Source organism: Podarcis raffonei, chromosome 15 (assembly GCF_027172205.1).
Source record: "Podarcis raffonei isolate rPodRaf1 chromosome 15, rPodRaf1.pri, whole genome shotgun sequence".
NCBI classification, from domain to species: Eukaryota; Metazoa; Chordata; class Lepidosauria; order Squamata; family Lacertidae; genus Podarcis; species Podarcis raffonei.
In genome coordinates, this window is record NC_070616.1 from 14,514,306 (window position 1) to 14,542,288 (window position 27,983).

At 49.9% G+C, this 27,983-nt stretch overlaps 1 protein-coding gene across 1 annotated transcript in view; it reads right to left on the reverse strand.

Moving 5' to 3' along the window:
- The window catches only part of TMEM132E (transmembrane protein 132E), a 126,002-nt gene extending 101,792 nt beyond the window's left edge, over nt 1–24,210 (reverse strand). The window contains exon 1 of the mRNA XM_053366256.1: nt 23,285–24,210. Coding sequence (XP_053222231.1) covers nt 23,285–23,360 — 76 coding nt within the window. The 5' untranslated portion in view covers nt 23,361–24,210. The remainder of the gene's footprint in view (nt 1–23,284) is intronic.
- Nucleotides 24,211–27,983: the final 3,773 nt, after the last annotated feature.

Sequence of the window (27,983 nt, forward strand, 5' to 3'; positions counted from 1 at the left end):
ATCTGAAATATTTTCCTTGAAGCTTGAATTTGTTTTATTCTGGATCGTTTTATTTAATGTGCTGCGAACCACTTTGAGAATTTTTCTTTAAAATACAAAGCAGTACAGAAGAAATAATAATAATAATAATAATAATAATAATAATAATAATAATAATAATTACTACTACTACTACTACTACTACTACAACAAATTTTACTGTAAAAAAAATGGCGCCTAGATATTCAGAGGTGGCGACCATAACCTAGTTTAAGGTGCCATTTGGCGATTAGCTTATATATCTGAGTTTCTAACACTGAGACAGACTCCTGCCTGAAATCCTGGCAAACCACTGCCAATCAGTGTAGGTGATAGTGGGTTCAATGGGCCAGTGGTCTGACTCAATATAAGGCAGCTTCCTATGTTCCTATTGGCCAGCTCTCATTAATGAGAGGGGATGCCAGTGGGATTTTCCATCCAAAGCGGCAAAGAGTTTCTTGGAGCAGGCTTCCCATCCATCCTACATCTAGTGCCAAGAACACCCTTCTCCTCCTCTCTGTCCTCAGATCTCCTGAGAGAGACATGACTCCTGCTGGAAGCGGTAACACCCTTGCGGAAGTCGACCCAGGAAGCTCCGCTAACGAGGCCCCAGATCAAATGCCCCGCCGACAAAGAGGCAGCTTTGCGCTGGCACTGGGGACTTGAAAAAGAAGCAGGCGAGGCCCAAACGCCGTCTCCTCCGGAGAAATGGAGCGTTGTCTCAGCAAACCATCTTCAGATACTCTCATTTGGAATGCAGAAGAGAAAGACAGAAAGAGGCTCTCTCTCTCCAGGAGGGGAACGCCGTGAGGACTGCCTTGGGAACAGTTAACTCAAAGCGTCGGCAAACACACCTCGCAGCGCTTCAATTTCTTTACAAAGTCAAGTGCGGGGCGGCTCAGCACAGCCCACAAGGCTGGCCCTCTCATTTCTGCCTCTTTGGTGGCCTGGTCTCAAAAAGGATATTGCAGAGCTGGGAAAAGGTTCAGAAATGGGCAAGCGAAATGATCAAGGGGACAGAGTGACTCCCATTAACCACTGTGGAACCATGTGTTCTTAATAAAAACTGCTGAAATGCACACAAAAAAGTGCAGTCATAACTCGGAAGTCAAATGGAATCCATTCCGGAACTCTGTACGACTTCCAAAACGTCCAGAAACCAAAGCAAAGCTTCTGATTGGCTGCAGGAAGCTCCTGTAGCCAATCGGAAGCCTCAGAAGCCCCGTCGGACGTTCGGATTCCAAAAATAGTTCACAAACCAAAACAGTCACTTCCGAGTTTGTGGCGTTCGGGAGCCAAAACGTTCGGGTACTAAGCTGTTCGAAAACCAAGGTACGGCTGTATACATTTCCTACCAAGGAGACACAAAACCTTTGATTCCCGAGGATGCTAAAGTTATCCCATAATAGAAGCACTGGCGAAGGCTGCAGTGGGCCTGGAGGAACAGGAAAGTTTTCAGCAGGCATTCAAAGGTTGGCCTAGAAGGCTCCCGCTGAATCTCCAGTGGGAGAATGTTCCACAGGACCGGGCCAATGATACTGAAGGCTCGATTCCATGCTGTTGTCAAATGAGCCTCACCAACTCGAGGAACAGCCAGCAGATCTCAGGGATCAAGAAAGGGAAGAAGTGTTCAGGCGATCCCTGGGCCTAAGTTGTTCAGGGCTTTGTAAATCAATGCAAGAATCTTGAACCCAGCTCAGTAGCAAGTGGGGAGAACTGATGGATGATCTCTAGGGTCCCCTTCCAACTCTAAAACCGTGTTTCGTGTGTATTTCATATAGACTTCCCCCCGCCCTGCTATGCTCCTCCCCAGAACTAGCTGCATTTCCACCCTTGACAGATCGCAGTGGACTCGTCTCCAACTACAAGCCCAGATCATAGAAGCAAATGATTTTCTCCGACACCCGTCACTGCTAAAGGATTTGATATTTCCGCCACATATCCGCTCGCGAGGCAACCGAGGCAGGGAGAGAAGCAGGCGCTTTGTAATAGCTCCCCCCCCCCAATCTTTCCAATTTCATGCTTTTTTTTGGTGATGCGATTACCAACGCCGAAATCGAGTTATGCCATGTAAACATTCCAAAAGCCAAAGCATCCCCCCCAACCATTCATCTTCTGACGCAGCCGCACGGGGAGGGGTGGTGCCCCCCCAACTGTGTGCTCATCTAATCCTATTTCAGGTGTCAGAACTATAATCCTGGGAGGCAGAACTGGCCTTTCAAGAGAGGAGATGCTAACAGGGCTATTGTGACAAGTTGAAGGCAAAGCGGTTCAAGGCCCAAGCTTGGTTTGCACAGCCCCCTAAAACAAACTAACAAAAAAAAAACAACCACCTCTGTCTTGCACCAACTTCCCCGGTCCTCCACCTTACATCCGAATCCTGTCACTGGGTGGATGGGAAGCTAATGCTATTCTAGGCATTCTAAAAATATAGTAGGGACGCGGGTGGCGCTGTGGGTTAAACCACAGAGCCTAGGACTTGCCGATCAGAAGGTCGGCGGTTCGAATCCCCATGACGGGGTGAGCTCCCGTTGCTCGGTCCCTGCTCCTGCCAACCTAGCAGTTCAAAAGCACGTCAAAGTGCAAGTAGATAAATAGGTACCGCTCTGGCGGGAAGGTAAACGGCGTTTCCGTGCGCTGCTCTGGTTCGCCAGAAGCGGCTTAGTCATGCTGGCCACATGACTCGGAAGCTGTATGCCGGCTCCCTCGGCCAGTAAAGCGAGATGAGCGCCGCAACCCCAGAGTCGGTCACGACTGGACCTAATGGTCAGGGGTCCCTTTACTTTACCTTTAAAAATATAGTGTCCAGGTCAAGAGAAATAATAGTCCCACTCTATTCTGCCTTGGTCAAAACACACCTGGTGCTCTGTGTCCATTTCTGGGCACCACAATTTAAGAAGGATATTGACAAGCTGGAATGTGGGCAGAGGAGGCCGACCAAGATGGTCAAGGGTCTGGAAACCAAGCCTGATGAGGAACGGTTGAAGCAGTTGGGTGTGTTTGATCTGGGGAAGAGACTACTGAGAGATATGATAGCCAACTTCTGATTTCTGAAGATGTTCTGACTAAACATTAGGAAGAACTTTCTGATGGTAAGAGGTGTCAACAGTGAAACGGACTCCCTCAGAAGGTGGTGAGCTCTCCTTCCTTGGAGGCTTTCAAAGAGAGGTCGTACGGCCATCTGTGAGAGATTTGTTAGCTGTGATTCCTGGCATTGCAAGGGATTGGACGAGAAGAGCCTTGGGGTCCCTTCCAACTCTACAGTTCTGTCATTAGCAACCCATCCTCACACATCCTCCTAGCCTTTTTTTAAAAAAGAGATTCAGTGGGTCCCTCTTGGACCTCCAACGATAACAGTCTGTCCCAAACGAAAGAGCATCAATCACATTCCTGGGTGAGATCCCCCTTCCTGAGGCATCGGGCTGAGGGGATTGGGACTCCTTGTTGGGGAGAAGAGGGATTCCCACCCCCCCAATCCTTTGGGGGTAAGTCACACACACACACACACACACCATTCCCCACAGAGGAAATCAAGGGGCCTGCCAGAGCTTTTTAAAAAGAATTGCTGGAAAACAAACGGCTTACTTGATGTCCCTTTTCTCCTTCAAAAGAGAACAACTTGTTGCTAGGAGGCAGAAAGGAACCTTCACATCAGGCAGCTGCTCAGGAAAGGATTTAAGCCTGCATTAAAATTCAAACTTCTCTCTCTCACACACACACATACACACACAAACTCCCCTCCAGCGCCATGTTTCTATAAAAAAAAAAGAGGTGCTGGAACTCATCATGAACTTTTCTCTTGTTCTCTTAGAATGGCAATGGCGCCCACCTGAGAGGGGGCAGCGAGCTCTGCCAAAAAAATGCCCTGCTCTCTTTCTTTCTTTCTCACTCACATACACACCCCACCCTCTCTCTTGCACACCCACACCCCTTCCCTCTCTCACAAACACACTCCCCTCTCCCTCAAACGCACACAACAATTATTGCTGTGTTTCAACCAACCACCTGAACCAGCTGGGAATCTCCCTGTACCAGACACATATTCCCACACCTTATTTTCCATTAGTTTCCCACTTATTGTAATGCCGGTGCTTCTGTCCCGTCTTCTAACGTTCCTTCCACACTGCAGTACCTGTTGAATTACAAAACCACCTCTGTGCCAGGATGTCATGCGAAATTTCATTCACACCGTTGGGTGGGGGGGGCACAGTGACAAACGCAATTGGACAACATTGTGCCTCCTCCCGCCCTTTCTATACATGTCTGCTTCTGTTCCCCACCCCCATGATTCTTCCATGGAGACGGCAAGGAAGATTTGCAAACCACCCCAAATTTTATCACTTTGCTCCCGCAATTTTCTGAGCTAATGGGTCTGCAGACAGATTTTCTTTTTCTGGAAGCAATTAACGCCGACACAAGCGCTAAACTTTTCCAGGAGCGCCAATTTAAATAAATATCTAAAATAATTCAATTGCCTGTTCAGGCCCCCCCGAGATTGCAGTGTTACTGCATGTGTGGACTGGCAATACTGCTGAAAAACCTTTGACCTGGGTTTCAGGGGCAGCTAGGATTTCAACAGCCCAGCAATGGAAAACCTTGGGGGAAACCTGCACTTGTCATTTGTGTTCTTAGAACACGTGGACCTTGGTGGTTGTTGTTGCTGTTGTTGTTTAGTCGTTTAGTCGTGTCCGACTCTTCGTGACCCCATGGACCAGAGCACACCAGGCACTCCTGTCTTCCGCTGCCTCCTGCAGTTTGGTCAAACTCATGCTGGTAGCTTCAAGAACACTGTCCAACCATCTTGTCCTCTGTCGTCCCCTTCTCCTTCTGCCCTCCATCTTTCCCAACATCAGGGTCTTTTCCAGGGAGTCTTCTCATGAGGTGGCCAAAGTACTGGAGCCTCAGCTTCAGGATCTGTCCTTCCAGTGAGCACTCAGGGCTGATTTCTTTAAGAATGGAAAGGTCTGATCTTCTTGCAGTCCATGGGACTCTCAAGAGTCTCCTCCAGCACCATAATTCAAAAGCATCAATTCTTCGGCGGTCAGCCTTCTTTATGATGCAATATCTTGCTACTGCACTTTTGGGTTGTTAGCAATGGTATATTATGATATGATATGATATGATATGATATGATATGATATGATAAGATAAGATAACATATAATATATAATATGTGGAAGTTAACAGTAAGGGAAATGTCAGAGAAACAGACAGCTGTGTGACTGCAGTCTATGTTAATTTGCTCTGAAATGTGCCCAGAATGACGCTCTCCTCCATTCCTAGGAATGAATTTGATATCTTCAGTCAGAGCAGCATCACTGTGTTACTTATTTTCTTGTTTATTGATTGTATTTGTATCCCACCTTTTCCTCCAAGGAGCACAAGGTAGCAATACATGGCTATCCCCTCCTTCATTTCACCTCCACACAACCTTGTGAGGTAAGTTAGGCTGAGAGGCAGGGAATGCCCCAAGATCACCAGCTAGCTTCATGGCTGAGTGGGGATTTGAACCCTGGTCTCCCAGGCTCCAAGGGTTGCCGAGGCGATAAATGAGGAAGGGGGAGACGCATGTACATCCCCTTCAGCTCCTTGGAGGAAAAGGCAGGATATAAATCATAGGATTATAGAGTTGCAAGGGACCCCGAGGGTCATCCAGTCCAACCCCAATGTAATGCAGGGATCCTGCCCACAGCTATCCCTGGGTGGACTTAAACCACCAACCTTTTGCTTGGAGAAAAGTCAGGAGTGCAACAGGGTGGGCAGTGGTGGAGGGGGGCAGCTGTCAGGCAGTCTTGCTCCAAAGTTGTGATATTTGGGGGAGATCATAGTACCCCAAGAGAGCCCCTATGTGTACTGCACATGTATATCACAAAATACATCCCAGATTCCTCTGCCTCAGGACTAGCAGATGCTCAGTGTCCCCTCTGTAGATAAATCCGGTTGGAAGGGATTCCCCAAAGACAGGAAAGTTGGAGAAACTACTGAGTTCCTCAATTAAACAGAAACAAAAAATAAATAAATGTGAATACCCGTCTGCGAAAAGCACCACACACACACACACACACACACACCCTGGAGCCTGCTATATCAACAAACTGTAGAGAAGGACAAATATAGCAGCTCCAAAGCCCCCACAAACGTTCCATTTTTGGAGAGCTTCATGGAGGTGTGAGGGAATGTGCGACTGAAGGAATCCAAGCTGCCACACGTTGTCAGAAGGAAAGGACAGCTTGTGCAATTTCAGCTCTCCTTAAAAACATATGAGGAGCCCTGATGGGACAGGTCAATGGTTCATCTTGTCCAGCGTCCCGTTCTCTGGGGAGGCGCAACGGCACAGGCCATCTCCTTGCCCGCCAACCAGTGTTCAAAATTAGCCAGGCGATAAATGCATTTTGTGTGGGATACAAATGGAGCTGTGGGTTAAACCACAGAGCCTAGGGCTTGTCAATCAGAAGGTAGACGGTTCAAATCCCATTGCTCGGTCCCTGCTCCTGCCAACCTAGCAGTTCAAAAGCATGTCAAAGTGCAAGTACAGTGGTACCTCGGGTTACATACGCTTCACATTACATACGCTTCAGGTTACAGACTCCGCTAACAAAGAAATAATGCTTCAGGTTAAGAACTTTGCTTCAGGATAAGAACAGAAATCGTGCTCCGGCGGCACAGCGGCAGCAGGAGGCCCCATTAGCTAAAGTGGTACTTCAGCTTAAGAACAGTTTCAGGTTAAGAACGGACCTCCGGAACTAATTAAGTACTTAACCCGAGCTACCACTGTAGATAAATAGGTACCACTCCGGTGGGAAGGTAAACGGTGTTTCCGTGCGCTGCTCTGGTTCGTCAGAAGCGGCTTAGTCATGCTGGCCACATGACCAGGAAGCTGTACGCCGGCTCCCTCGGCCAATAAAGCGAGATGAGCGCCACAACCCCAGAGTCGTCCGCAACTGGACCTAACGGTCAGGGGTCCCTTTACCTTTAAGTGCATTTTGCACCTGATGATCAGTCCTTTGCAACCAAGTGAAGATGCCCGGGGGCCAGGATGGCGCCTGACGTCTCCACCATCTGGAGATGCATGCCGGGGGGGGGCCAGCTATCATTGGATCTAGACTGTTTTCGTACACCAAGACCACGTCCTGCAGAATTTCATCAGGTATATTTTATCTGCACCATCAGAACGAATTCCAGGAAGCAAAGACACTTTTTCGTTGCAGCCTGTGCAGGAGCAGCGAACAATGTTCTAGTTAATTATGGTCGCTTGACTTCAGTTATCCCACGCCACTGCCCTGCTCAAAGTTGTGAAGAATATCCCTACATTATGAATAGTGGGTGTCACAATTAAGAGGTAGGAACAGACCATTTTATATATCTCGACTGTCCCTGGATCAAGCGACTTTTCTTCTTGTAAGTTCTCAAAGCTCTTAACCTAGCTCAAGACTGTCATCTGAAATAGCCAGATGTTGAACGGAGAATCAATCGCAGTCAGTCCATCGTGTGAAAAATAAGACTTTAGAGCCGTCTTGCCCCCAAATATGGGATGTGGGTGGCGCTGTGGGTTAAACCACAGAGCCTAGGACTTGCCGATCAGAAGGTCGGTGGTTCAAATCCCCGCGACGGGGTGAGCTCCCGTTGCTCGGTCCCAGCTCCTGCCAACCTAGCAGTTTGAAAGCACGTCAAAGTAGATAAATAGGTACCGCTCCAGCGGGAAGGTAAATGGCGTTTCCGTGTGCTGCTCTGATTCGCCAGAAGCGGCTTAGTCATGCTGGCCACATGACCCGGAAGCTGTACACCGGCTCCCTCGGCCAAAAAAGCGAGATGAGCGCCGCAACCCCAGAGTCGGCCACGACTGGACCTAATGGTCAGGGGTCCCTTTACCTATACCTGCCCCCAAATGGCAACCAGATGTTCCATTTTGGCGACTGTAACCTTGGTTTAAAATACCATTTGGCGCCTGGCTTAAATACCTGAGTTTCTAACAATGCCGCCAACGTCCCTCCCCCAGAGGAGGCTGCAATTCTGCCAGGCAGCTCAACCTTCCAGGCAGCCAAGGGCATCACTGCAGTGCTTTGCCATCTGGATAACTGCCCAGTGTGGCAATCCCTGCTGGAATGGAGAAGCTGTGGCTACTCTGCCAAGCAGCTCCGGGGGGGGGCTTTCCTTCCCTGTGCCGAGCTTCGGGAACTGAAGCTGCATTCCTCCTTTCCCCTTCCAATTCAAGGAGAGCTGCCACTGTGGGGGTCACAAAAGGTGCCGGAGCCTTTTCCATCCTTCTGCTCAGGAGTTTATTCGGGTACCGCTTCTCCACGCCAGAAGCACCCTCAAAGCCACTCCCCACGACACACAAAATATAAGGCGTAACAACATGCCAAGATAATGCAGGAACAGGTGCAAAGCAGAGCACCATGTAAACAAGAAGAATTCACACTAATATCAGGAAGGCAAGCAAGCATCTCATGTTACTAAACACTGAAACAATGCCTAACAACAAAACAGTGTTAGAAACTCTTGAAATATAGGGTAATGGTAGGGTTACCAGATGTCCCCGGTTCCCAGGGACAGTCCCCGGATTTGCAAATCTGTCCCCGGGAAACGTGGCAGCGGCAGCCTCAGCAGCCCAGAGCCAGCCTGGTAGTGCAGTTGGGTCTGGCTGGCTTCAGGAGCTGCTCACTGCTGCCGCCACTGCCCAAGGGGAACCAGGGACGTCCAGCGGTACAGATCTCCTGCCCCCTTCCCCCTTTGTTTTGACAGATTGGGGGAGGTTAGGAAGTCGCGAGTGGGTGCCCGTTGCCCAGGAGGAACACAAGGTGCGCAAGTTTCTCTGCCAGGCAAGGTGCAAAGCCCTTCTTTCGCACTCTGTGAAACATAAATGGACAGAGTTTTTAAAAAACTGGGCAACGGCTGCCCGCCTGCGACTCCCGAGCCTCCCCCAATCAGTCAAAACAAAGAGGGAGGGGGGAGGATATCAGGGGAGGCTCAGAAGTCACAGGTGGGTGGCGCACCGTTGCCGTTTTTTAAAAAACTCTGTGCATTTATGTTTCACAGGGTGTGAAAGAAGGGCTTTGCACCTTTATACAATATGCATGTGTGCTTGGGCCCAGGGTCTTTTGCCTCTCCATCCCCACTACTGACTCCCTGTTGCTACTCCGCTTCAAAAAAAAAAAAGTGTCCCCGGATTCATTGAAAAAAATCTGGTAACCATAGGTAATGGCCAAATGGCACCCTAAACCTAGGTTGTGGTCACCACAACACACTGTCTAGGTGCCAATTCCCCTCCCCCCCATGATTTTTTTAATTAGTATTATTATCTTTCATTTCATTTCTGTAAAACTTCATATTCAAGGGAAATATTTCAGATCCTTCTCGAATTTTGCTTCCCCCATATTTATTTGCTTGCTTAATTTATATAGCCTCCCCACAGCAGACACACTCTAGGAAGCCAGTGTAGTGTAGTGGTTAGAGTGTCGGACTAGGACCCGGGAGATCAGGGTTCAAATCCCCACTCAGTCAGGAAGCTCACTGGGTGACCTTGGAGTCAGTCACAGCCTCCTAACCTACCTCAAAGGGTGGTTGTAGGGATTAACTGAAGAGAGGGGTGAACCATGCACTCCTTGGAGGAAAAGGTGGGATATAAATGCAAGGAATAAGCTCTTCTGCTGACCTGCTTAAGAGAGCTGGAGGGGCCAACCAGATGGAGTTGTCTCTAGTCAACCTGGCATCCAAGGATCTCCACATAGTTGCAACTGGACCCACGCCAGTTGCAAAACAAGCCTGGCCCCTGGGGGATTTCTAACACTGAAACAAAATGCTAAGCATCCAAAGACAGGCAAAATAAATAACACCACCCAGGTAGCAAGTGGGGCAAGGCAGGTGGAAAAGCTTCCCCATGATGGTTCCAGCAGACTCTCCCATGCCAGGAGGCAAACTCCCTCACTGAACAGCTATTGAGCTACTCAAGGGCTGTAGCTCAGTGGCAGAGCAACTGCTTTGAATGCAGAAGGTCCCAGGTCCCCAGCAGCCTCTTACAGCTAGAGCTGGGGGAAGAACCCTGCACTGCTAGACTACAACTCCCATCATCCCAGGCCACTGGCCATGCTGGTGGGGGCTGATGGGTGTCATAGTCCAACAACACCTTGCGAGAGCACCACATTGGCTACGTCTGGCTTATATGTTGGTTGGTAAAAGCTCAGCGGCCGTGCCTGCGTATTCCTCAATCTCGATTAAGGCATCAGCTGGGGAAGAATCCTACATGCAGCTTCTAAACTCTTTGCTGCAATAGAAAAATAGGCCCATCTCCTTTGCTCTCTCACTTTGGCACATTCCCACATCATTTAGCCACTGTTTTTAATTAAAAAAAGAAAGGCTTCGCGGATATTCATCAGCCGTTAGCAAGCATTCCTCCTGACTGAAGACATTCCTGTATGCGGTTTCACCTAATAGGATGCATTTTGGGGTACAGAATGATGGAATTGTAAAGTTGCAAGGGATTACAAGGGTCATCTAGCACAATGCAGGAATCTTTTGCCCAAGGTGGGGCTCAAACCCAAGACCCTGAGATTAAGAGTTTCGTGCTCTACCAACTGAGCTATCCCAGCTATCACTCGCTGGCGCAATTTGGAGCACAAGTTTTTTTTCTTCCACACACACAATGTTCAGAAAGATAGCTATGCTTTCGGTCCATGGCCTATTTCAAGAAGTGTAAATAAGCACTCTTACCTGGATTTAAGATCGTAAGACAAGCCTGCTGGATCAGGCCAGTGGCCCATCTAGTTGAGCATCACAATGGCCGCTCAGTTGCCTGTGGGAAACCCATAAGCAGGAGTCGTGCACAAGGCCCCTCTCCTTTCCTGTGGTTTCTAGCAACCTCCAACCTCACTGCTGCCTCCAACTGTCGAGGAAGAGCAGAACCATTGACAGCCCTCTCCTCCATTAATTTGTCCAATCCTCTTTTAAAGCCGTTCAAGTTGGTGGGAGAGAGTTCCACAGTTTAACTCTGCACCGCATGAAGAAGGACTCTCTTCTATCGCTGTTGAATCTTCCTGCGTTCTGCTTCCTACATTCTGTCCACAATGTTCTAATGCTCCCCTGCCATTGTTAACTGCAATTAAGGAAGTGCCAGTGGTTCTGTCTGATTTTAATGAGGAGTGGGCTGCAAATGGTAGAAATTGAAATTAAAAGGCTTGACTCGTGAGCCTGGGCTGGCTGGCTGCAGAGTGATGTCTGCAACCGAGATCTGGAATTGTTGCGGCTGGTGCTAACAAGCAGAAACTCATCTAGACTTCCCCTAAATATTATCACACGCCACCCCAATTTCCAAGCGAGGAGAGATTCTGGGGGTTCTGGGCATATGCCCAGGTCTGGTTTCCTTGGATGAAGGTCAGTGGAGACTGTGGTGTCTTTAGGATATATGGTTTTATTTACACATATATATATATATATACACACACACACACACACACACACACACACACATACACATATATATATATACACCAGTGTCAAAACAATGATTCTTCAACATCAACTTCGCTGGACTGGTCTTCTTGCTCGGATGCCTGATTATCGTCTTCCAAAGCAACTACTCTATTCCGAACTTAAAAATGGAAAGCGTAATGCTGGTGGTCAACAAAAGAGGTTTAAAGACTCTCTCAAGGCAAATCTTTAAAAAAGGTAATATAAACACCAACAACTGGGAAACACTGGCCTGCGAGCACTCCAATTGGAGAACAGCCTTTACCAAAGATGTCATGGGCTCTGAAGACGCTCGAACTCAGGATGAAAGGGAGAAATGTGCTAAGACGAAGGCACACTTGGCAAACCCTCACCATGATCAACTCTTGTCTAGAAACATATGTCCCCACTGTGGAAGGACATGTGGATCCAGAATTGCCTCCACAGTCCCTTATGGACTCACTGTTAAAACCGTGTTCATGGAAGACCATCTTCCTCGGCTATGAGGGATCGCCGAAGAAGAAGAAGAAGATGTTGATGATGTACAACATCAGCAAAAGATGGAGGGGCTCGCAACATCAGCACCCCAACAGATCTTGCTTTTCCATTAGTCACAGTTTTAGATCCAGCACAGAGCAAGCAGGTCTCTGTCTCTCCAGCTTCCAGATTGTTTCTAACTCAGTTCACACACCCCACGCCGACACTTGGTCTCCTACCTAGCAGCTAGGTAAGGAGGGTGAAAGGAAATGGCCTCCTTAGCCTGAGGGGCACCACCACTTAGGTGCAACTCTTGCAGATGAGCTCATTCTTTTGTGATGCTGAAGAGGACACTGAAGTGGCCAGCCACCATCTTACAAAGAAACTTGCCTGAACATTTCAGCAACAGACTCCTTTGTCACAGTCTAACCCTCACCGGGTACAGGGCCCCAAAGACAGGAGGGGGCTCAGGGCACCATCCAGACTGACCCTCCCAAAAAACCCCAGAAGAATATCCTCTACGGATGACCATTAGTGACAACATAGGAAGAGGCATGGGGTGGGGAGGGAGAGAATATGCAGAGACCATCATCTGGCCACCAAATTTAATACACCCCCATCTACTGGCCTTCTCAAACAGATGCTGGTTTTCTCTGAGGCTGAAATCAGGCCCGGTTCCCAGCATGCATACGGCCTGCGGTGGTGGTGGGGGTGGTGGAAACTAGCAAAAGGCAGCGGGCTGGGGAGGGGGTGGGAAACAACACAATTTTTCCTGACCGATTGCTCCAACAAATAACATCCCTGCAATTACCTCTCCCCATGTTCTATATCTGTTCCTCTCCTCCCTCCTTCCCAGCCCCCCAGGTGCAGAAAGAGCTGCAGGGCTGACAGGAAATAAAAGTGGGCATCTGGAATATTTTAGCATCACGCTCTCTGGGAGGGGGAGGGGAGGTGATATATGGCCCTGGCGATCTCATCAGAGGAGAGCGGGGAGCTGGCAAGGCGCCTGTGCTTTATGATGCTCCCGCTTGATAAAGATGGCAGGTCAGTCCATTTCCCCAGCAGCCAGCAAGTGCCATATTCTCACCTACGCAGTAGGGAGGGAGGGAGGGAGGGAGGGAGAGAGGAGGAGAAGGAAGGGAAGGGAGGGTTGTTGTTTTTACCAGCTACTACAAGGCTAGATTTACCCACCATTTTGGCCTCCAGCAATGCCCAGCCTGCGTCTCCATAGAGATGCAGCGGCAAATCGAGGCATGAAGGTGTCCTCGTTTTGCCTTCCTGTCCGCTCCTCGCGGCTATACTCTCCTGGACTGTGGAGGCTCCACCAGGCAGAGCGCAGCTCCGCAAAAGGAACTGTGTTTTGGTTTTTGAGCTCCCTTTGTTTTTCATGTGGCTCTTATCCGAAGGGCTATTCTGCAGCATATGTGCAACAGCAGGCTTGCTCCCGGTCAGAGCAGAGGGAACAGAAGCGAATATGGGCAGAGCGTTGGGAGAAATGTCCTAACAGCAAACACTGTTTGACCGTGACACGGGATGCCCTGAGAGGCTGCAGGATTTCCTCTGCAGGAGCAAGGACTTGACGGCCATTTGCTGGAGCTGCATCTTGCATTGACTAGGAGGGCTGCATTAGATGACCTGCAGTGTGTCTTCAAATTACAAGGCCTCTATGTTTCATATGTTTGTGCAATACAAACGCACCCAGATCCCTGCCATCTGAAGTACTACATTCCAGGATCCCACCACTCCATTCAAAACCGCGTGCAGAAGGACACAAACTTAACCAGTGTCCACCGCCACGTCTTGTGGCAGTGAGTTCCGTAAGTTTGCCTTTGTACGGTGTGAGGGAGTACTCAGTACTCCCTCCCTTTCCTTGAGTTCTGAACATAAGGCCCACATCTCATCAGCTTCCCCTCAAGTTTTAGTATTATGAGGAACGGGCGGGGGGGGGGAGTCCCACTTTCCATATGATTCATAAGAACTTAAGAGCCGCTGGGTCAGGCCAATGGCCCATCTAGTCCAGCACCCTGCTCTCACAGAGACCAATCAGATGCCCCCATGGGGAGCCCAAGAGCAGGATTGGGGCCCAAGAGCACTCTCTCCTCCTGCGGCTTCCAGCAACCGGCATTCAGAGGCATCACTGCAGCCGACTGCGGAAGCAAGAGCAAAGCCGTTCAGAATTTTATGACCAGCTATCATGTCCTTCCTTGAGCCCAAGACACATGTATATTTTAATACACTTTAATGAGCATTCAGGAGCCTTCACCCATTCAGTTAACGTCCATTGTCACTGTTTATAGGTTTTGATTTTGCTTCGTTAAAGATCACCAAGCTCCCTCTCCAGGTGGCACAAAATGGGATATTTCCTCACCTGCCCAGATACCAGCCAGCACAGCTAAATTCAGATACAACTTCCCCCCCACCATGACACAGCTGGCAATACTATGGCAGTGTGAAAACTCCTTCCAGCACCCCCTCAACTCTCTGCATTATCTTCCTCCTCCTGCTCCCCTCAAACACACACACACACCCCATAATTTCCATCCCCTTCCCCATCTCTGCCCTCCAGTGAAACTGAAAGAGATTAACATGTCAGCGTTCTTAACCAGGTAAGCAGAAGAGCTTATTTATTGCATCTATAGCCCACTTTTTTCCTCCAAGGAGTACATGGTTCACCCCCTCCTCAGTTAATCCCGACGACGACCCTGTGAGGGAGGTTCAGAGGCTGTGAGTGACTCCAAGGTCACCCAGTGAACTTCATGGCTGAGTGGGGATTTGAACCCTGATCTCCCAGGTCTTAGTCTGATACTCTAACCACCACACCACACTGGCTTCCTAGAGTACCTCTGCTACGTGGCAGCTCTATAAATTAAGTAGGTAAATAAATATGGGGGAAGCCAAATGCCCCTTAGAGAAGGATCTGAAATATTTTCCTTGAAACTTGAATTCCTTTTATTCTGGATAGCTTGGTTGGATGTTTCAATGTGCCGTCAACCACTTTGTGATTTTTTCCTTTAAAATATAAAGCGATATAGAAATGAAAATGATAATCATCTTGATAAATGGCACCTAGACATTCTGTGGCGATGACCGTAACGGAGGTTTAAGGCAGCATTTGGAAATTAGCTTATTCTGTATATCTGAGTTTCTAACTCTGGCTAGCAGCCATCAACAACCCTCTCCTCCCTGAATGCAAGAACATTTTAAACTAGTTTGTTTCTATTACTTGGCCGCCCTGAGCCCGGCCTTGGCTGGGGAGGGCAGGGTATAAATAAAAATTATTATTATTATTATTATTATTGGCATTTTATAATGCCCAAGCAGCCTTGAATCCCAAGTTGGGACAATGGCAGGATATAAATACATATAACGACAACAACCTTTATCAGCTTCACCATAGATGGGAGGGGAGACAGGGAACTCAGATGGGAATCATAGACTTGTAGAGTCGGAAGGGACCACAAGGGTCATCTAGCTTCAACCCCTTGCAATGCAGGAATCTTTTGCCCAAGGTGGGGCTCGAACCCAGGACTCTGAGATTAAGAGTCTCATGCTCTACTCAACAACAACTAAGGCAGGGAGGGAGGAGTCTGTGACCTTCCTCCAGACACTGCTGCAGGACTCGAACTCGCAGCCCTACAACGCCCAAAGGGTGCCAGGTTAGGGGAGTGAAAGAAAGCCATTTCCAAATGTGGACGACTCTTTGGAGGATGAGGAACAGACTTCAGATCAAGCGCATCTGATCGCTTATGACACGCAACACGAGGAAGCTGGGGGGGTTGCACTTACAACTCTATTTTTCCTGGAGGGCCATCCATTGATTTTTAAGAACCTGCTACAAATGCATTTGAAGACCTGAGCCTTCGCCTTTCGCAAAGGTGCACCGCTAACAGGATGGAGCCCAAAAAAGCTCTCTGAGGCAAATTTCACACAGGCCATCAAGCTGTCAGTCAGAAACCCAAAATATCTCAGAAGCAGGTTGCTGGGAACCACAGGAGGAGCAAGAGCTCCTGTGCACAAATCCTGCTTGGAGGTTTCCCACTGCGAGAATGGGGTGCTGGACTAGATGGGCCATTGGCCTGATCCAGCAGGACCCTTCTTATGTTCTGAGGTTCTTAAGAGTGAAGGACAACCTCAACACGGAATCTCCTAGCTCACTTTGGAAGCAACTTCACTCTAGCACTTGTATGGGAAAGATCTGTGCGCTTCCGAATATTGTGGGACTCCAACTCCCATCAGTCCCCAGCCGACATACCCAATGGTCCAGGGATGATGGGATTTGGATGCCAAAAACATCTGAAGGGCTGCGGGTGTTTCCCCATCCCTGCTGTAGGGACCAAAACCTTCCCATACCCTCTTAGAGGTTTGTTTGCTTATTTCTGTACCCTTGCAGCCATTGCAGCAGCGGTGAGTTCTATAAAACAGTTGAAATTTTAATGGCTAGGGAAGTCAGCATAGAGGTTAAGGGTAGAGTCTGGGCATCTGGAGGTCAATTGCTTTATCTGTTTAAACCCCATGGAAACCCATTTCTGCACCTAAACAGCAACCAATATCACATAACGTTCCCTCTTAGACCCGCAGTATGCCCATTTCCATGGATGACTTCATCTTTATAATTCATGCCATAGGTTGACACAAACCTCTCCATTCTTAAGGAAATCAGCCCTGAGTGCTCACTGGAAGGACAGATCCTGAAGCTGAGACTCCAATACTTTGGCCACCTCATGAGGAGAGAAGACTCCCTGGAAAAGACCCTGATGTTGGGAAAGATGGAGGGCACAAGGAGAAGGGGACGACAGAGGACGAGATGGCTGGACAGTGTTCTCGAAGCTACCAGCATGAGTTTGACCAAACTGCAGGAGGCAGTGGAAGACAGGAGTGCCTGGCGTGCTCTGGTCCAGGGGGTCACGAAGAGTCGGACATGACTAAACAAGAAGTCATGATGGCTTGGCTGGGCTTCCACAGTGGGAGGCAGCAACGCTTCTGAATACTAGTTGCTGGAAACCACAGGAGGGGAGAATGCTCTTGTGTTGGGGTGCTGCTTGGGGGGGGGTTTAGAAAGAGGCCCCGGTGAGAACAGGATGCTGGACAGTATGGGCCACTGGCCTGATCCAGCAGGCTCTTCTTATGTTCTTCTGCACTTAAACCAGCTTCACATTTTATTTTTGCCTCGAGGGAAGGCCACATCTGCAAGAGTTTGGACTGGGGGGGGGCAGGATTATAGCTTCATTTTATCTGACTTCACCCCTGCTCCCTACCAGCCCCTTTCTGAATCCTGACAAATGGGAGCAGGTTCACAGGTTGTCAACCCAGCCTAAAGGAAACAGGATGTGTAAACAGGATGTTGCAGTGATTCAGCTTAAGCCCCAAGGCAAATTCTTTGGAGATGCATAAGAGAGGAGAAAATTGTTTCCAGGAATCTGAGGCAAGTCTCCTCTCTCTCTCTCTTTCCCTCTCCTTCAAGCCCCCACCCCGCCAGCCCCCCATGCCCCATGGGAAAAGAAAGCCCTCCAGCAATAAAGAGGGTGGGGAGTACAGACCCCCCCCATAAAAGTTGCCCCAACACAGCTTGAACTGGTTCACAAGAGAGGCTGGTTATGCCTCTTGCCACTAAATTCTAGGTCCTTCGTTCACAGATATAGAATCAGAGAATCGTTAAGTTGGAAGGGGGCACAAGGGTCATCTAGCCCAACCCCGCTGCCGCCACCATGCAGGAATCACAGCTAAGGAATCCCTGGCAGGTGGTCCATCCAACCTCTGTTGAAAAACCTCCAGTAAAGGAGAGTCCATCTTCCCAGGTAATCTGTGCCACTGTCAAACAGCTCTTACTGCCAGAAAGAGCTTCTCAGGGCTTAGTCAGAATCTTCTTTCTTGTCATTTGGAACAGCAGAAAACAAGTTTGCTCCATCTTCCACGGGACAGCCCTTCAGGTCATTGGCTACCACGTCACCTCTCCGTCTTCTCTTATCTGGGCTAAACACAGCCAACTCCATCAATCATGCATCATAAGGCTTGGTTCTCAAGCCCTTTCATCATCTCGCTCGCCCTCCTCTGCACACCATCCAGCTTGTCAACATCCTTCTTAATTTGAGGTGCCCAGAACTGGACACAGCACTCCAGGCAGGAGAACAGAGTGGTGCTGTACTCTATATATATCCCGTTCCCTGTCATTTACAAGATGGTTGCCATGCCACGAGCCACAAATTTGTACTGGATATTAATATAATACTCGAAATTGCTATTTTGGTCCCAAAACTGAGGCCTCCCATCAAGGGACTAGAGAGAGAGAGAGAATATTTGTGCTTCACTAAAGCTAATATAATTGCTAATGTGGACGACCATCTGCATCAATAGACACAAGATGCTGGTCCTTTCATCTGACGAAGTGGACGAGAGTCTGCAAAATCTGATGCCGTAATTAAAGGGTCAACGTTCGAGGCTCTACAGCAGGGCTGGGGATCTTCTGTGGGTCCAAGAAGGGCTACATCCCCTTCTGGGAAGGCCAAATGCCAGCGGTGAGCATGGCCGGGGAAGGGAAAGGGGAGCAGCAACAAATCCAGATGTTACCCAAGCGAGTTTCTACACACCGCTCTTGATCCTCCAGCCAGACAAGTGAGAGGCGTTGTCAAGAGTTCGAGGACACAGTCCAGCCAAGCAAAAACACTGGGGCCAGTGAGAGGCGTGGCTGGGAAGAGGGTGTGCGGCTGGGGTGCATTTGGCCCCTTGGCTTCAGGTTCCCCACCTGGGTCTTAGGATTCTGCTGCTGATTCTTCTGCAACACATAGCCGCTGAAAGTCTGGAAGAGGAAGCGAACGAGGAGGGTGCGGCTGCAGAGGCAGATTTAGAGGAGTGCAACCAGTTCCCTGGGCACCAAGCTGAGAGGGCATCGCAGGAGGTACCATGACAACGCTGAAGTAGGGAAGGCAAAAGGCGGTGGGGTGCTGAATTTTGGCAGTACACAGGGCGCCGCTGAAACTTTAAAGCCCAAAGTCCGCCACTGGCAGCTGGTTCACAGGGGGCCCGGAACACATCTGCAAGTTCCCTACCCTTATATAGCTACTCCAGTGGACCAAACTGAAACCCTCTTTGGCATTCCAGCAGGTTTCATGCCAAAGGACTCTTCTTGGCAGCCTTGTTTGTCCCCACAAATATCTGGTATACTGCATCTGGACAGGGGGGTTCCATTGAGCCTCCACGGTCGCTGGATAAGGAGTCACATCCTGGCCAATTGCTGTGGCTGGGTTGGTCCTCCACGAATTTGTCAAACTCATCTTTTTCAAAGCTGTCTGTTCTTTCGGCCATGCTCACATTCTTGGGCTGGCAGATTCCACCCGTCAGTTAACCATTTTTTCATGCAGCACATGGCTAAACTATGGAACTCACTCCCACAGGAGGCAGTGACAGCCACCAACTTGGATGGCTTTAAAAGAGGATCGGAAACCAAAGCAGGCAAGAGAGCTCTTGTGCTTGAATCCTGCTTGCTGGTTTCACAGAAGAGGCATGTGGTTCACTGCTGCCAGAACTGCTGTCCCTTGGCCTGATCCAGCACACTCTTCCGTTTTTATCAGTGACCACCACCAAGGACCAGTTGCAGCTCAGAAAACAGCCTTCCTTTTCAGCGCTCTCAATTTTCAAGGGCTGAGATTCGGAGTGAGGGGTGGGGGGGAGATATGGATGATTCATATGAAAGCATACAAGGCTAGAGAAGACGAGCGGGAGCATTTATTTGTGGGGTGGGTCCCCAAGCACACATACACACCGATTTCGACCTCAAGCAATCACAGCTCGAAAACATTAAATATAGCAACCCTCTCCAATGAACACACATCACCGCGGCCAAGAAGGAGAGTCCGCTGCAATTTGCAGCCAGCTCCTGTCCCCACCATCATCCCGACTCATCTGCCATCTGCTCGCCGAGGGAGGGGGGAAGGAGGCCCCCACCAATGAGCTCCCAGCCTACTTGTAAACTTAAGCGCGTAGAAAGCGACGCAGGCAGTAAAGCCCCGCGCTCCGACCCAGAGCTTTTGAACGCTGCGCCGTGATATATTATTAATCGTTTTTATAATGCGATGCCATAGATTGCTGTCGCTCGGGGCTCCGTTCCCATTCCTGGGGTTTGGCTGGGTGTGGGGGGAGAGGGAGGAAAGGGGGGCAGCAAGCTGATTCCCCCCCCCCACTCACACACACCCTTCCACAGTGCAAGGAGAAGAGGCAGCTGCTGGAATAGCTAACTGTACGCACATAGCAGACACACTACAGGGCTTGCACAGGAGGGGTGATGCGGGAACGGGAGGAAAACTGGAAGGCGGAAAGCAAACAGGAGCAAAAAGGGGAAAGTTGTCACCCCCACCAAGACTGGGGCACAGTTTCGGTTCGGGTCTGCAGGGACAAAACACCGGGTCCTCTCCAACGTTAGAGAAATGGGCAGATGAGAGACCAAATCAGTTCCCTCATTCCTCTGGCTGGATGTAACCCATCGCCAGCCTCTTCTGGCAAAGCGACGTGTTTTCCCCCCAGACCTGTGATAAATCCAGATTCCCTTGAAATGCACAGGTCGGGGAGGAGGGGAGATGGAAGCTCAGCCCCACTGACAACTTCACCAGCACGCGTGCCCCCCCCCCCCGCGAGTAAAGCCCTCTCCCCACCTTCCTTCCCTTCTTTCCTGCAAAAAGGATGAGTAAAAAAGAAGGCAGGCAGTCTCGTCTTTCTCGATTGCTGTGTACAAGACCAGACTTTCCCAACGGAGAGGTGCAAAGATTTGTATAGGGAGCCACTGTTACACGACAGGAAATGTCTTCATGTGTTTGTGTTGGGGGGGAATCATTGCTTCCAAGAAGTACCACACGCACCACCCGCCACGAACACCACCACCACCACCCTGAGGTTGTGCCTTCCAGAGAGCCCTTTGCACACACACAAAAACCAATTTGGGGGGGGGGAGGAAATGGGGTGCCATGCACCTGCCCCAGATCTGCCAGAAACACACAGCGATATTAAACACACAGCGATATTTCTGTTTTCCTTTGCTCCATACATAGGTCCTGAATTGCACCTGGTATTATAAGCACCACAGAGAAAGAAGTGTTTCTCATGCAATCCAACCTGCCTTTGACTGACACACACACACCTAGCACAGTGAACCCCAAAAAGCCAGTTTGCAAAGAGGAAAAGTGAGGGGGGTGCTGAATACATAGCATTGTCCGTGGTCCACTGCAGACAGATCAGGGAATCCACTCCCTGGGCAGAATGATGGTGCCAAAATCCCTAGCGGCTACTAGCTGTTTTGCAGTTCTAGAGGGAAGGGGTGATTCAGGTGCAAGGTTGCAAGAGACACCCACAAACTCTCTGTGGTCGTTGTCCCCCCTCCCAAAAAAAAAACCCCACACAAATGAAGCTGCGGTCTCAGTGTAAACGCATTCAAGCCCAGGGTGGAGTAGTGCTTAAGAGTGTCAGAGAAGGCCTGGGCCGATCCTGGTTGAAATCCCTAGCAGGAGCGCACGATTGCTGTCCTCAGCCTACCTCACAGGGTTGGCGTGAGGGTAGGGGCAGCTTGAGCACTTTAGGGGTGGAAAGAGGGGAAACACAAAGGAAGTGGGTAAGAGAAGGTGCCAGTCTAAGCTCAAGAAGCCAGATGCCAGTGTACACTCCGAATGACACACCGCCATGTACCGATTCCTTCCCCTGAAAGGGCTTAAAACCCCACAACACAACCTCTAGGCATGTGCAGAGTGCCTTGTCCTCAGCAATGCACCTCCACACACAAACATTCTGGGCAGAGATTCCAGATAGCTGAACCCCTGGACCTATCTGCTTGGAACTTCTCTGCCCATGAACCACGTTGAGGACCCTGTCACACCAAGGGGCTGTTTAAATGGGGAGGGGGGTCTTTTTGGTGCCGCAGGAAGTCAGGAGGAGGTTCAGAACCACTCTAGCAATTATCACAGAGAAGCCAGGAGAGGAAGCTTGTTTCACAGCTATTAATCTTTGAGCGGGAGGGTGTGATCTCAGATTCAACCATGTCTACATGGTCTCTCCCCCCCACCCCACGCCCAGCACTGACATTCTTCCCTTCCCTCTTCCAATCAGAGGGACAAATAACCTGCCATTATATTAAGCTTTTTTAATTATTATTTAAAAAATGCACATATTCACAAACCTCTTCCATTGAGACAGGACGTGATAGCAAAAGTTATGTCAGGGAAGACTAAGAGGCAAGCCCCTATTTCTCCTAATGATCAGGGAGAATCCCACTCCCAAGAATGAAATAACCCCTGCTGCAAAGAAGGGAGGGAAGTGGAAGTCTGGCTGGGGAGGGGGTTGATAAAGAAGGTATGTAGAACCTTCAGGTCCAGAAGTAGTCTACCTGTAAAGATAAGTTGCTCCAGGGACCAGCAACAAGGGGAGAGCTGTGTTGTTTTTTGTGCCCCCCCCCATGGGTGAAGTGCTTCAAAAGGGGCATCTGCTAGGCACAAAAACCTTTGGGGGTTTTCACACCTGCTAAGAAGCCAGCCAGTCAAGAGTTAATTTTGACAGCAGGATGGTTGGAGTGAGGGAAAGCCCTCTGCTTATGCTCAGAGGCTCCGCTTCATGGGACGAGGCTGAGACCCAACATTAAAATCAAGGGGTTGATATAGGCCTCGGCTTGCTCTCAACCTTGATGCGAGGAGAGGAAGGCACTCTGTACATGCTCCATGCTCCTTTCCTTGTTAGCCTCAAACCACTCCACATGTTTTCAGAGCCGCCTTTTTGAAGTTGTGGCGCTGCGTCCCAGATCTGAGCCCCACTCCTTCAGAACAAGTCTGGAGTTCCAGCTTCAATGAAAGGGAGGGAGGAGAGAGGGAGACAAATGGCTGAATTAGGGGTTCATGGATGCCACCCCACTCCTCTCAGAGAGACTCACGTCAAGTCCAGCAGTTACACCAACTGACCCAAGAAGTCCATTCATCAGCTTCACATTTCTGCAGGCAGCAGTAATCGAAATGCACTCTGCAAATGCTCAGATGCCCAGGGGAAATCGAAATACTTCTCTGGTTCCCCAGACAACATCCAACACGACACTTGGTCTGCTCAAGGGGGGGGGGTCCACGGATGCTTGTTGGGCTGGCTCCAAAACGCACTCTGCACATACCCCGAGGTATAAACACCCCGGACCACGAAAGAACAGATCGCTTGTCTGCTAACGCCTAGCCCCCCAAAAAAGCAATCCAAGTTGGGCCGGGGTGCTCTCTGCACAGGCCCAGAGACACTCTCGTCTTTCCAAATTGTTTCTGGTTTCCAAAGCATGCTCCGGAGCCAAGGGACGAAACCCGCCCCGTCCTCCCTCCGCATCCGGCATAGGGGGGAAACTCACCATGGCTGATCAGAGCCCCGATGAAGCAGAAAAGGGCGGCGGGTCCGGAGCGAGCCCTCCCCGCCGAGGCGGCCATGGCGGAATCCGGGTCGAGGCGTGGAGCGGGCAGAAGCGAAATCCAAGCACGTGCGAACGGAAAGACGAGCCCAAGCCGAGACGTGGGAACGGGGGGGCGAGGTAAGGGGCGGGGCCACCCCGGAGACAAAGGTGGGGGGTCCAGAGGGAGATGGGCCAAGGAGGGGGGGTCCCACCTGCTCCTTCCTCGAGCCACCCCAGATTTCCACCCAAGGGGGGAGCGTCCCCCCTTTTTGTCTACCCCCACCAAAAAAATAATAATCAAGAAGCTTGGGGCGAGAGGGAAGGGGAGCGAATCCCACGTGCAAACCCGGGCGAAATTGGTTCGAAAGAATCAGGGGGGAGGCGATTGGGGGGGGTGTTAGGCAGTAATAATGGCAGAAGGGGAATCTGGGCGGGGGGCGATACAAACGGATGGATAGGGGGAGAGAACAGGGCAGCCGGCGAAGTCTTGATGCAAAGCCCCTTTTAAAAAAAAATCTCAGAGCCCCCCCCAAATAAAAATGGCAAAGCCCCCAATAGAAAAAAATCAAATCCCCCTCAATTAAAAATGGGGGGAGCAGAGAAAAAAGTAGATAGAGGATAGAAAACAAGAGAGCCCCACCACACCAAAAAGTGTTGGGGGCGATTTGGGGGGTGGCGCTGCTATAATCCAAAGCGCTCCTGCTTCTCCGCCGGGGCATCCGAGGAGGCGATCCGAAGGCCCGGCCTGCGAAGGGGCGTCCGAGGCAGGAGCCGGCCCGGGCGAGCGCCGAGCCGAGCCCGGGGAGAAGCGCCGCTCCGGCTGGCTCCTGCCTCGCCTCCCGGGTCCTCCTCCGCGGCGAGGCTGCGCCGATCTGAGCTCTCTGCCGGGAACGGCGAGCGCCGGAGAAACTCCCTCCGCCCCCCGCCCACCCCCCCTCCTCCTCCTCCGGGCCCCCGCTTTTCCTCCCATCACGTGTTTTCCCCAGAGTTTCTGCCGCCGTGTGCACGCCCCCCCCCATTCCAGGGTCAGGATGCGTTTGCACACTCGCGTACACATTTCGGAGCGGGGGGGGGGGAGGTATAAGGCTGTGTATACGGTCTCCGGGGGAGGGTTTGCGCTCGGTGGCAGAGCGCGCGTGCTTTGAATGCAGAAGGACCCGCTTGCAATCCCCGGCGTCTCCAGGCAGGGATCCAGAAAACACCCCTGTCTCGGAAAGCCGGGGGAGCAGCTGCCGGCCCGTGTTCGGGGCTGGAGGCGTTAATGCTCTGGGTCTTAATGGGAAAGGGCGGTAACTCAAAGGTAAGGAACACCTGCTTGGCACGCAGAAAGCCCCTGGCAGCATCTCTGGGTAGGGTGCCCTGTCCGAAACCCTGGCAAGCCTCTGCCAGTCAGAGTAGACCGCGCCAGCATGGCGTAGTGCATGGGTTGGCAAACTAAGGCCCGGGGGCCGGATCCGGCCCAATTGCCTTCTAAGTCGGAATCAGCGTGTTTTTACAGCAGTAGAATGTCTGCTTTTATTTACAATGCATCTCTGGGTTATTTGTGGGGCATAGGAATTCGTTCATTTATTTTTTTCAAAATATAGACCGGCCCCCCACAAGGTCTGAAGGACAGTGGACCGGCCCCCTGCTGAAAAAGTTTGCTGAACCCTGGCATAGTGGCTAGAGTGTTGGAGGAGGGAGACCAGGGGGAAGCAGCTGGAACCCCGGAGAGCTGCAACCATAGAATCATAGAACTGTAGAGTTGGAAGGGAGGGTCTTCCTGAGGGTCATCTAGTCCAACCCCCTGCAATGCAGGAATCCTTTGCTCAGCGTGAGACTCGAACCCATGACCCAGAGAGTAAGTCTGACGCTCTACCAACCAAGCTAAAGCTCAGTGTCTAGTCAGTGTGAGAGGGTAAAGGTAAAGGGACCCTTGACCATTAGGTCCAGTCATGGCCGACTCTGGGGTTGCGGCGCTCATCTCACTTTATTGGCCAAGGGAGCCGGCATACAGCTTCTGGGTCATGTGGCAAGCATGACTAAGCTGCTTCTGGCGAACCAGAGCAGCGCACGGAAACGCCGTTTACCTTCCCGCCGGAGCGGTACCTATTTATCTACTTGCACTTTTGACGTACTTTCGAACTGCTAGGTCGGCAGGAGCAGGGACTGAGCAACAGGAGCTCACCCCGTCGCGGGGATTCGAACCGCCCACCTTCTGTTCGGCAAGTCCAAGGCTCTGTGGTTTAACCCATAGCGCCATCCGCGTCCCTTGTAAGAGAGTACACAATGCTAACAAAGGTCTGACTCAGCACCTTTTCCTACCTTCCCATTTATTTCATCCCATTATGCAGAGCAATGAGGACTAGAATCTTTGCATTATTTCTCAGGGGAAGGGGCCTAAGCTTGACGGGCAGAGCTACTGCTTTGTGTGCAGAAGGTCCCCAGGTCAATCCAGGCAGCACCTCCAGGTATGGCTGGGAGCGTCCCCTGCCTGAAAACCCGGAGCTGTTGCCAGTCCATGTAGACAACACTGAGGCAGATGGACTGACGTTATAAGGTCTTAGGTTTGATCTCCAGGGGCACATTCAGTTTGGGCTGTGAATGCCACACACACACACACACACACACACACACACACACACCAGACTTTATTTAACAAGATGTAAATATTGCTTGATGCCAAAATATGATATAACATATGATGTAGAATATTCACTTTAAAATTGCTATAAAAATAGACTTTAAGAATGTAAATGTAATTAATTCATTAAAATGTAGGGCGGAAATCAATAGATTTATTATGTGCTTGCTGGGGAGGGGGAGTTTTTAACAGAAATTGAAAGCTGTACAGCAGAGGTGCCTGTCTAATATCAAGAGGCAGACAGTTCCAGGGGATAGATGCTGCCGCACTAAAAGATCAATTTCTCCCATGTGCGGAAAGATCAGTAGTACACATTATTTCCTTTTAAAGGGGAGGGAATAAAGATATTAAAGTCCAGAGTAAAAAATGACAACTGCTCCAGTACTGAATAGTATCTTTATTAGTTGTATTAGCAATAGTATTAATATTTCTTCATCTGAGATCTTAGGGTGGGTGACACCAATCTAAAAATACAATATTAAAATAAACTGCAGGGTATAAATGTTATAATAATGATAGCCCTGTTGCACAAAGGTAACGTTCTCACTTTTTTTCTCTCTCTGCCCATTTTTGCTTCTGGCCCTGCTCACTGCCTGCATGTGGCCCCCGGAAAATTTCCCAGAAGCGAATGCTTCCCTTTCAGAGAGAGAGAGAGAGAGATCTTGATCAGACTTACAAGGCTGGCTGGACAGTGTGGCCTTTTCTGACCCACTCATCAGTTTGAGAGATGGCCATGGGGGGCCCCTCAGGTGGCAGCATGGACTGCATCATTTCACAGGGGGCAGAACTGCAGTTTTGAATGCTCCCTTGTGAAAAAATTCTCCCTGTGAAGTATGAAACAAAGCCTGGTGGCCTAAACAGAACCCTTTTCTCCCTTGTGCTGTTCCCCTCCCCTCCATCTGCAAGGATTAATAGCAGGGAGGTGCTTTTTACAAAATGACATCACCCACCTGCTGTCTGAAGTGGTATGGTCCATTCTATCACCTCATTCATGCCTCCTGCTAAGGTTTCAATCCTTCACTATAACAGGTTTTTTTGCTAAATTGCTGCACTGTGGGGAGGGCTGTGCATGACCTCTTTGGACTCCCCGTTCTGCTCTTAACTCTTTTGTTGTTGCTGGGTTTGATGATAAATTGCAGTTTTATTACAATTCAATCCATCACATCCCAGGCCACAGCTATTCTGAACGAAGTGCAAGATGGGGAATCTTCTAAATAAAGAGAAATAAAGATGAGTGATTCAAACTTATTGACGTGTGTGTGTGTGTGTGTGTGTGTGTGTGTGTGATTATGATCCAGCTGCAGGCAGATTTATCTTGATGTTCAAATGGCTTTCACTGACAGGTAAGTGTCGTGTGAATGATCCAGAGATCCTGTCCTCTGCGCTGACAGTTTTGCACATTTATTTTTTTTTATCTTCAGAAGCATTTCTGAACCGCCTGTTTTTGTTTTGTTTGTTTTTTTTAAAGTTCTTAAGTGGTGCAGGAAAATGCTTGCACGAAAATAGTGAAACAATAGTCATTGAAAAAACAAAAACAAAACCCAGAAAACTGGCAAGAACAGAGTCCAACCTCATGGGTCAGGGAAAGCATGACCAAAAATATATGTGCATGCCTTTAAAAATGTTTGAAGCAACTGTTGGATGATTCTTTATATATGGCAGAGGGAAGGGCACTCCATAGAACAGGCCCTCCATAGAACTGGATCCCCACCTTGTGATGTTTTGTAGGGTGCAGACCTATGAGTAACATTCCCCCAGATGTTCCACTAAGATGATTAGGGAAGGTCATTCAGTGAGAGAGCATCTGCTTTGCATCCAGAAGGTCCTGGGTTCAGTCTTCATATAGCGCATAATCAGACTGTGGAACTCCTTCCCACAAGAGACAGTGATGGACACCAACTTAGTTGGCGTTAGAAGATTAGGATTTTGATGGCTACTAGCCACAATGGGACGCGGGTGGCGCTGTGGGTTAAACCACAGAGCCTAGGACTTGCCGATCAGAAGGTCGGGGGTTCAAATCCCCGCGGCGGAGTGAGC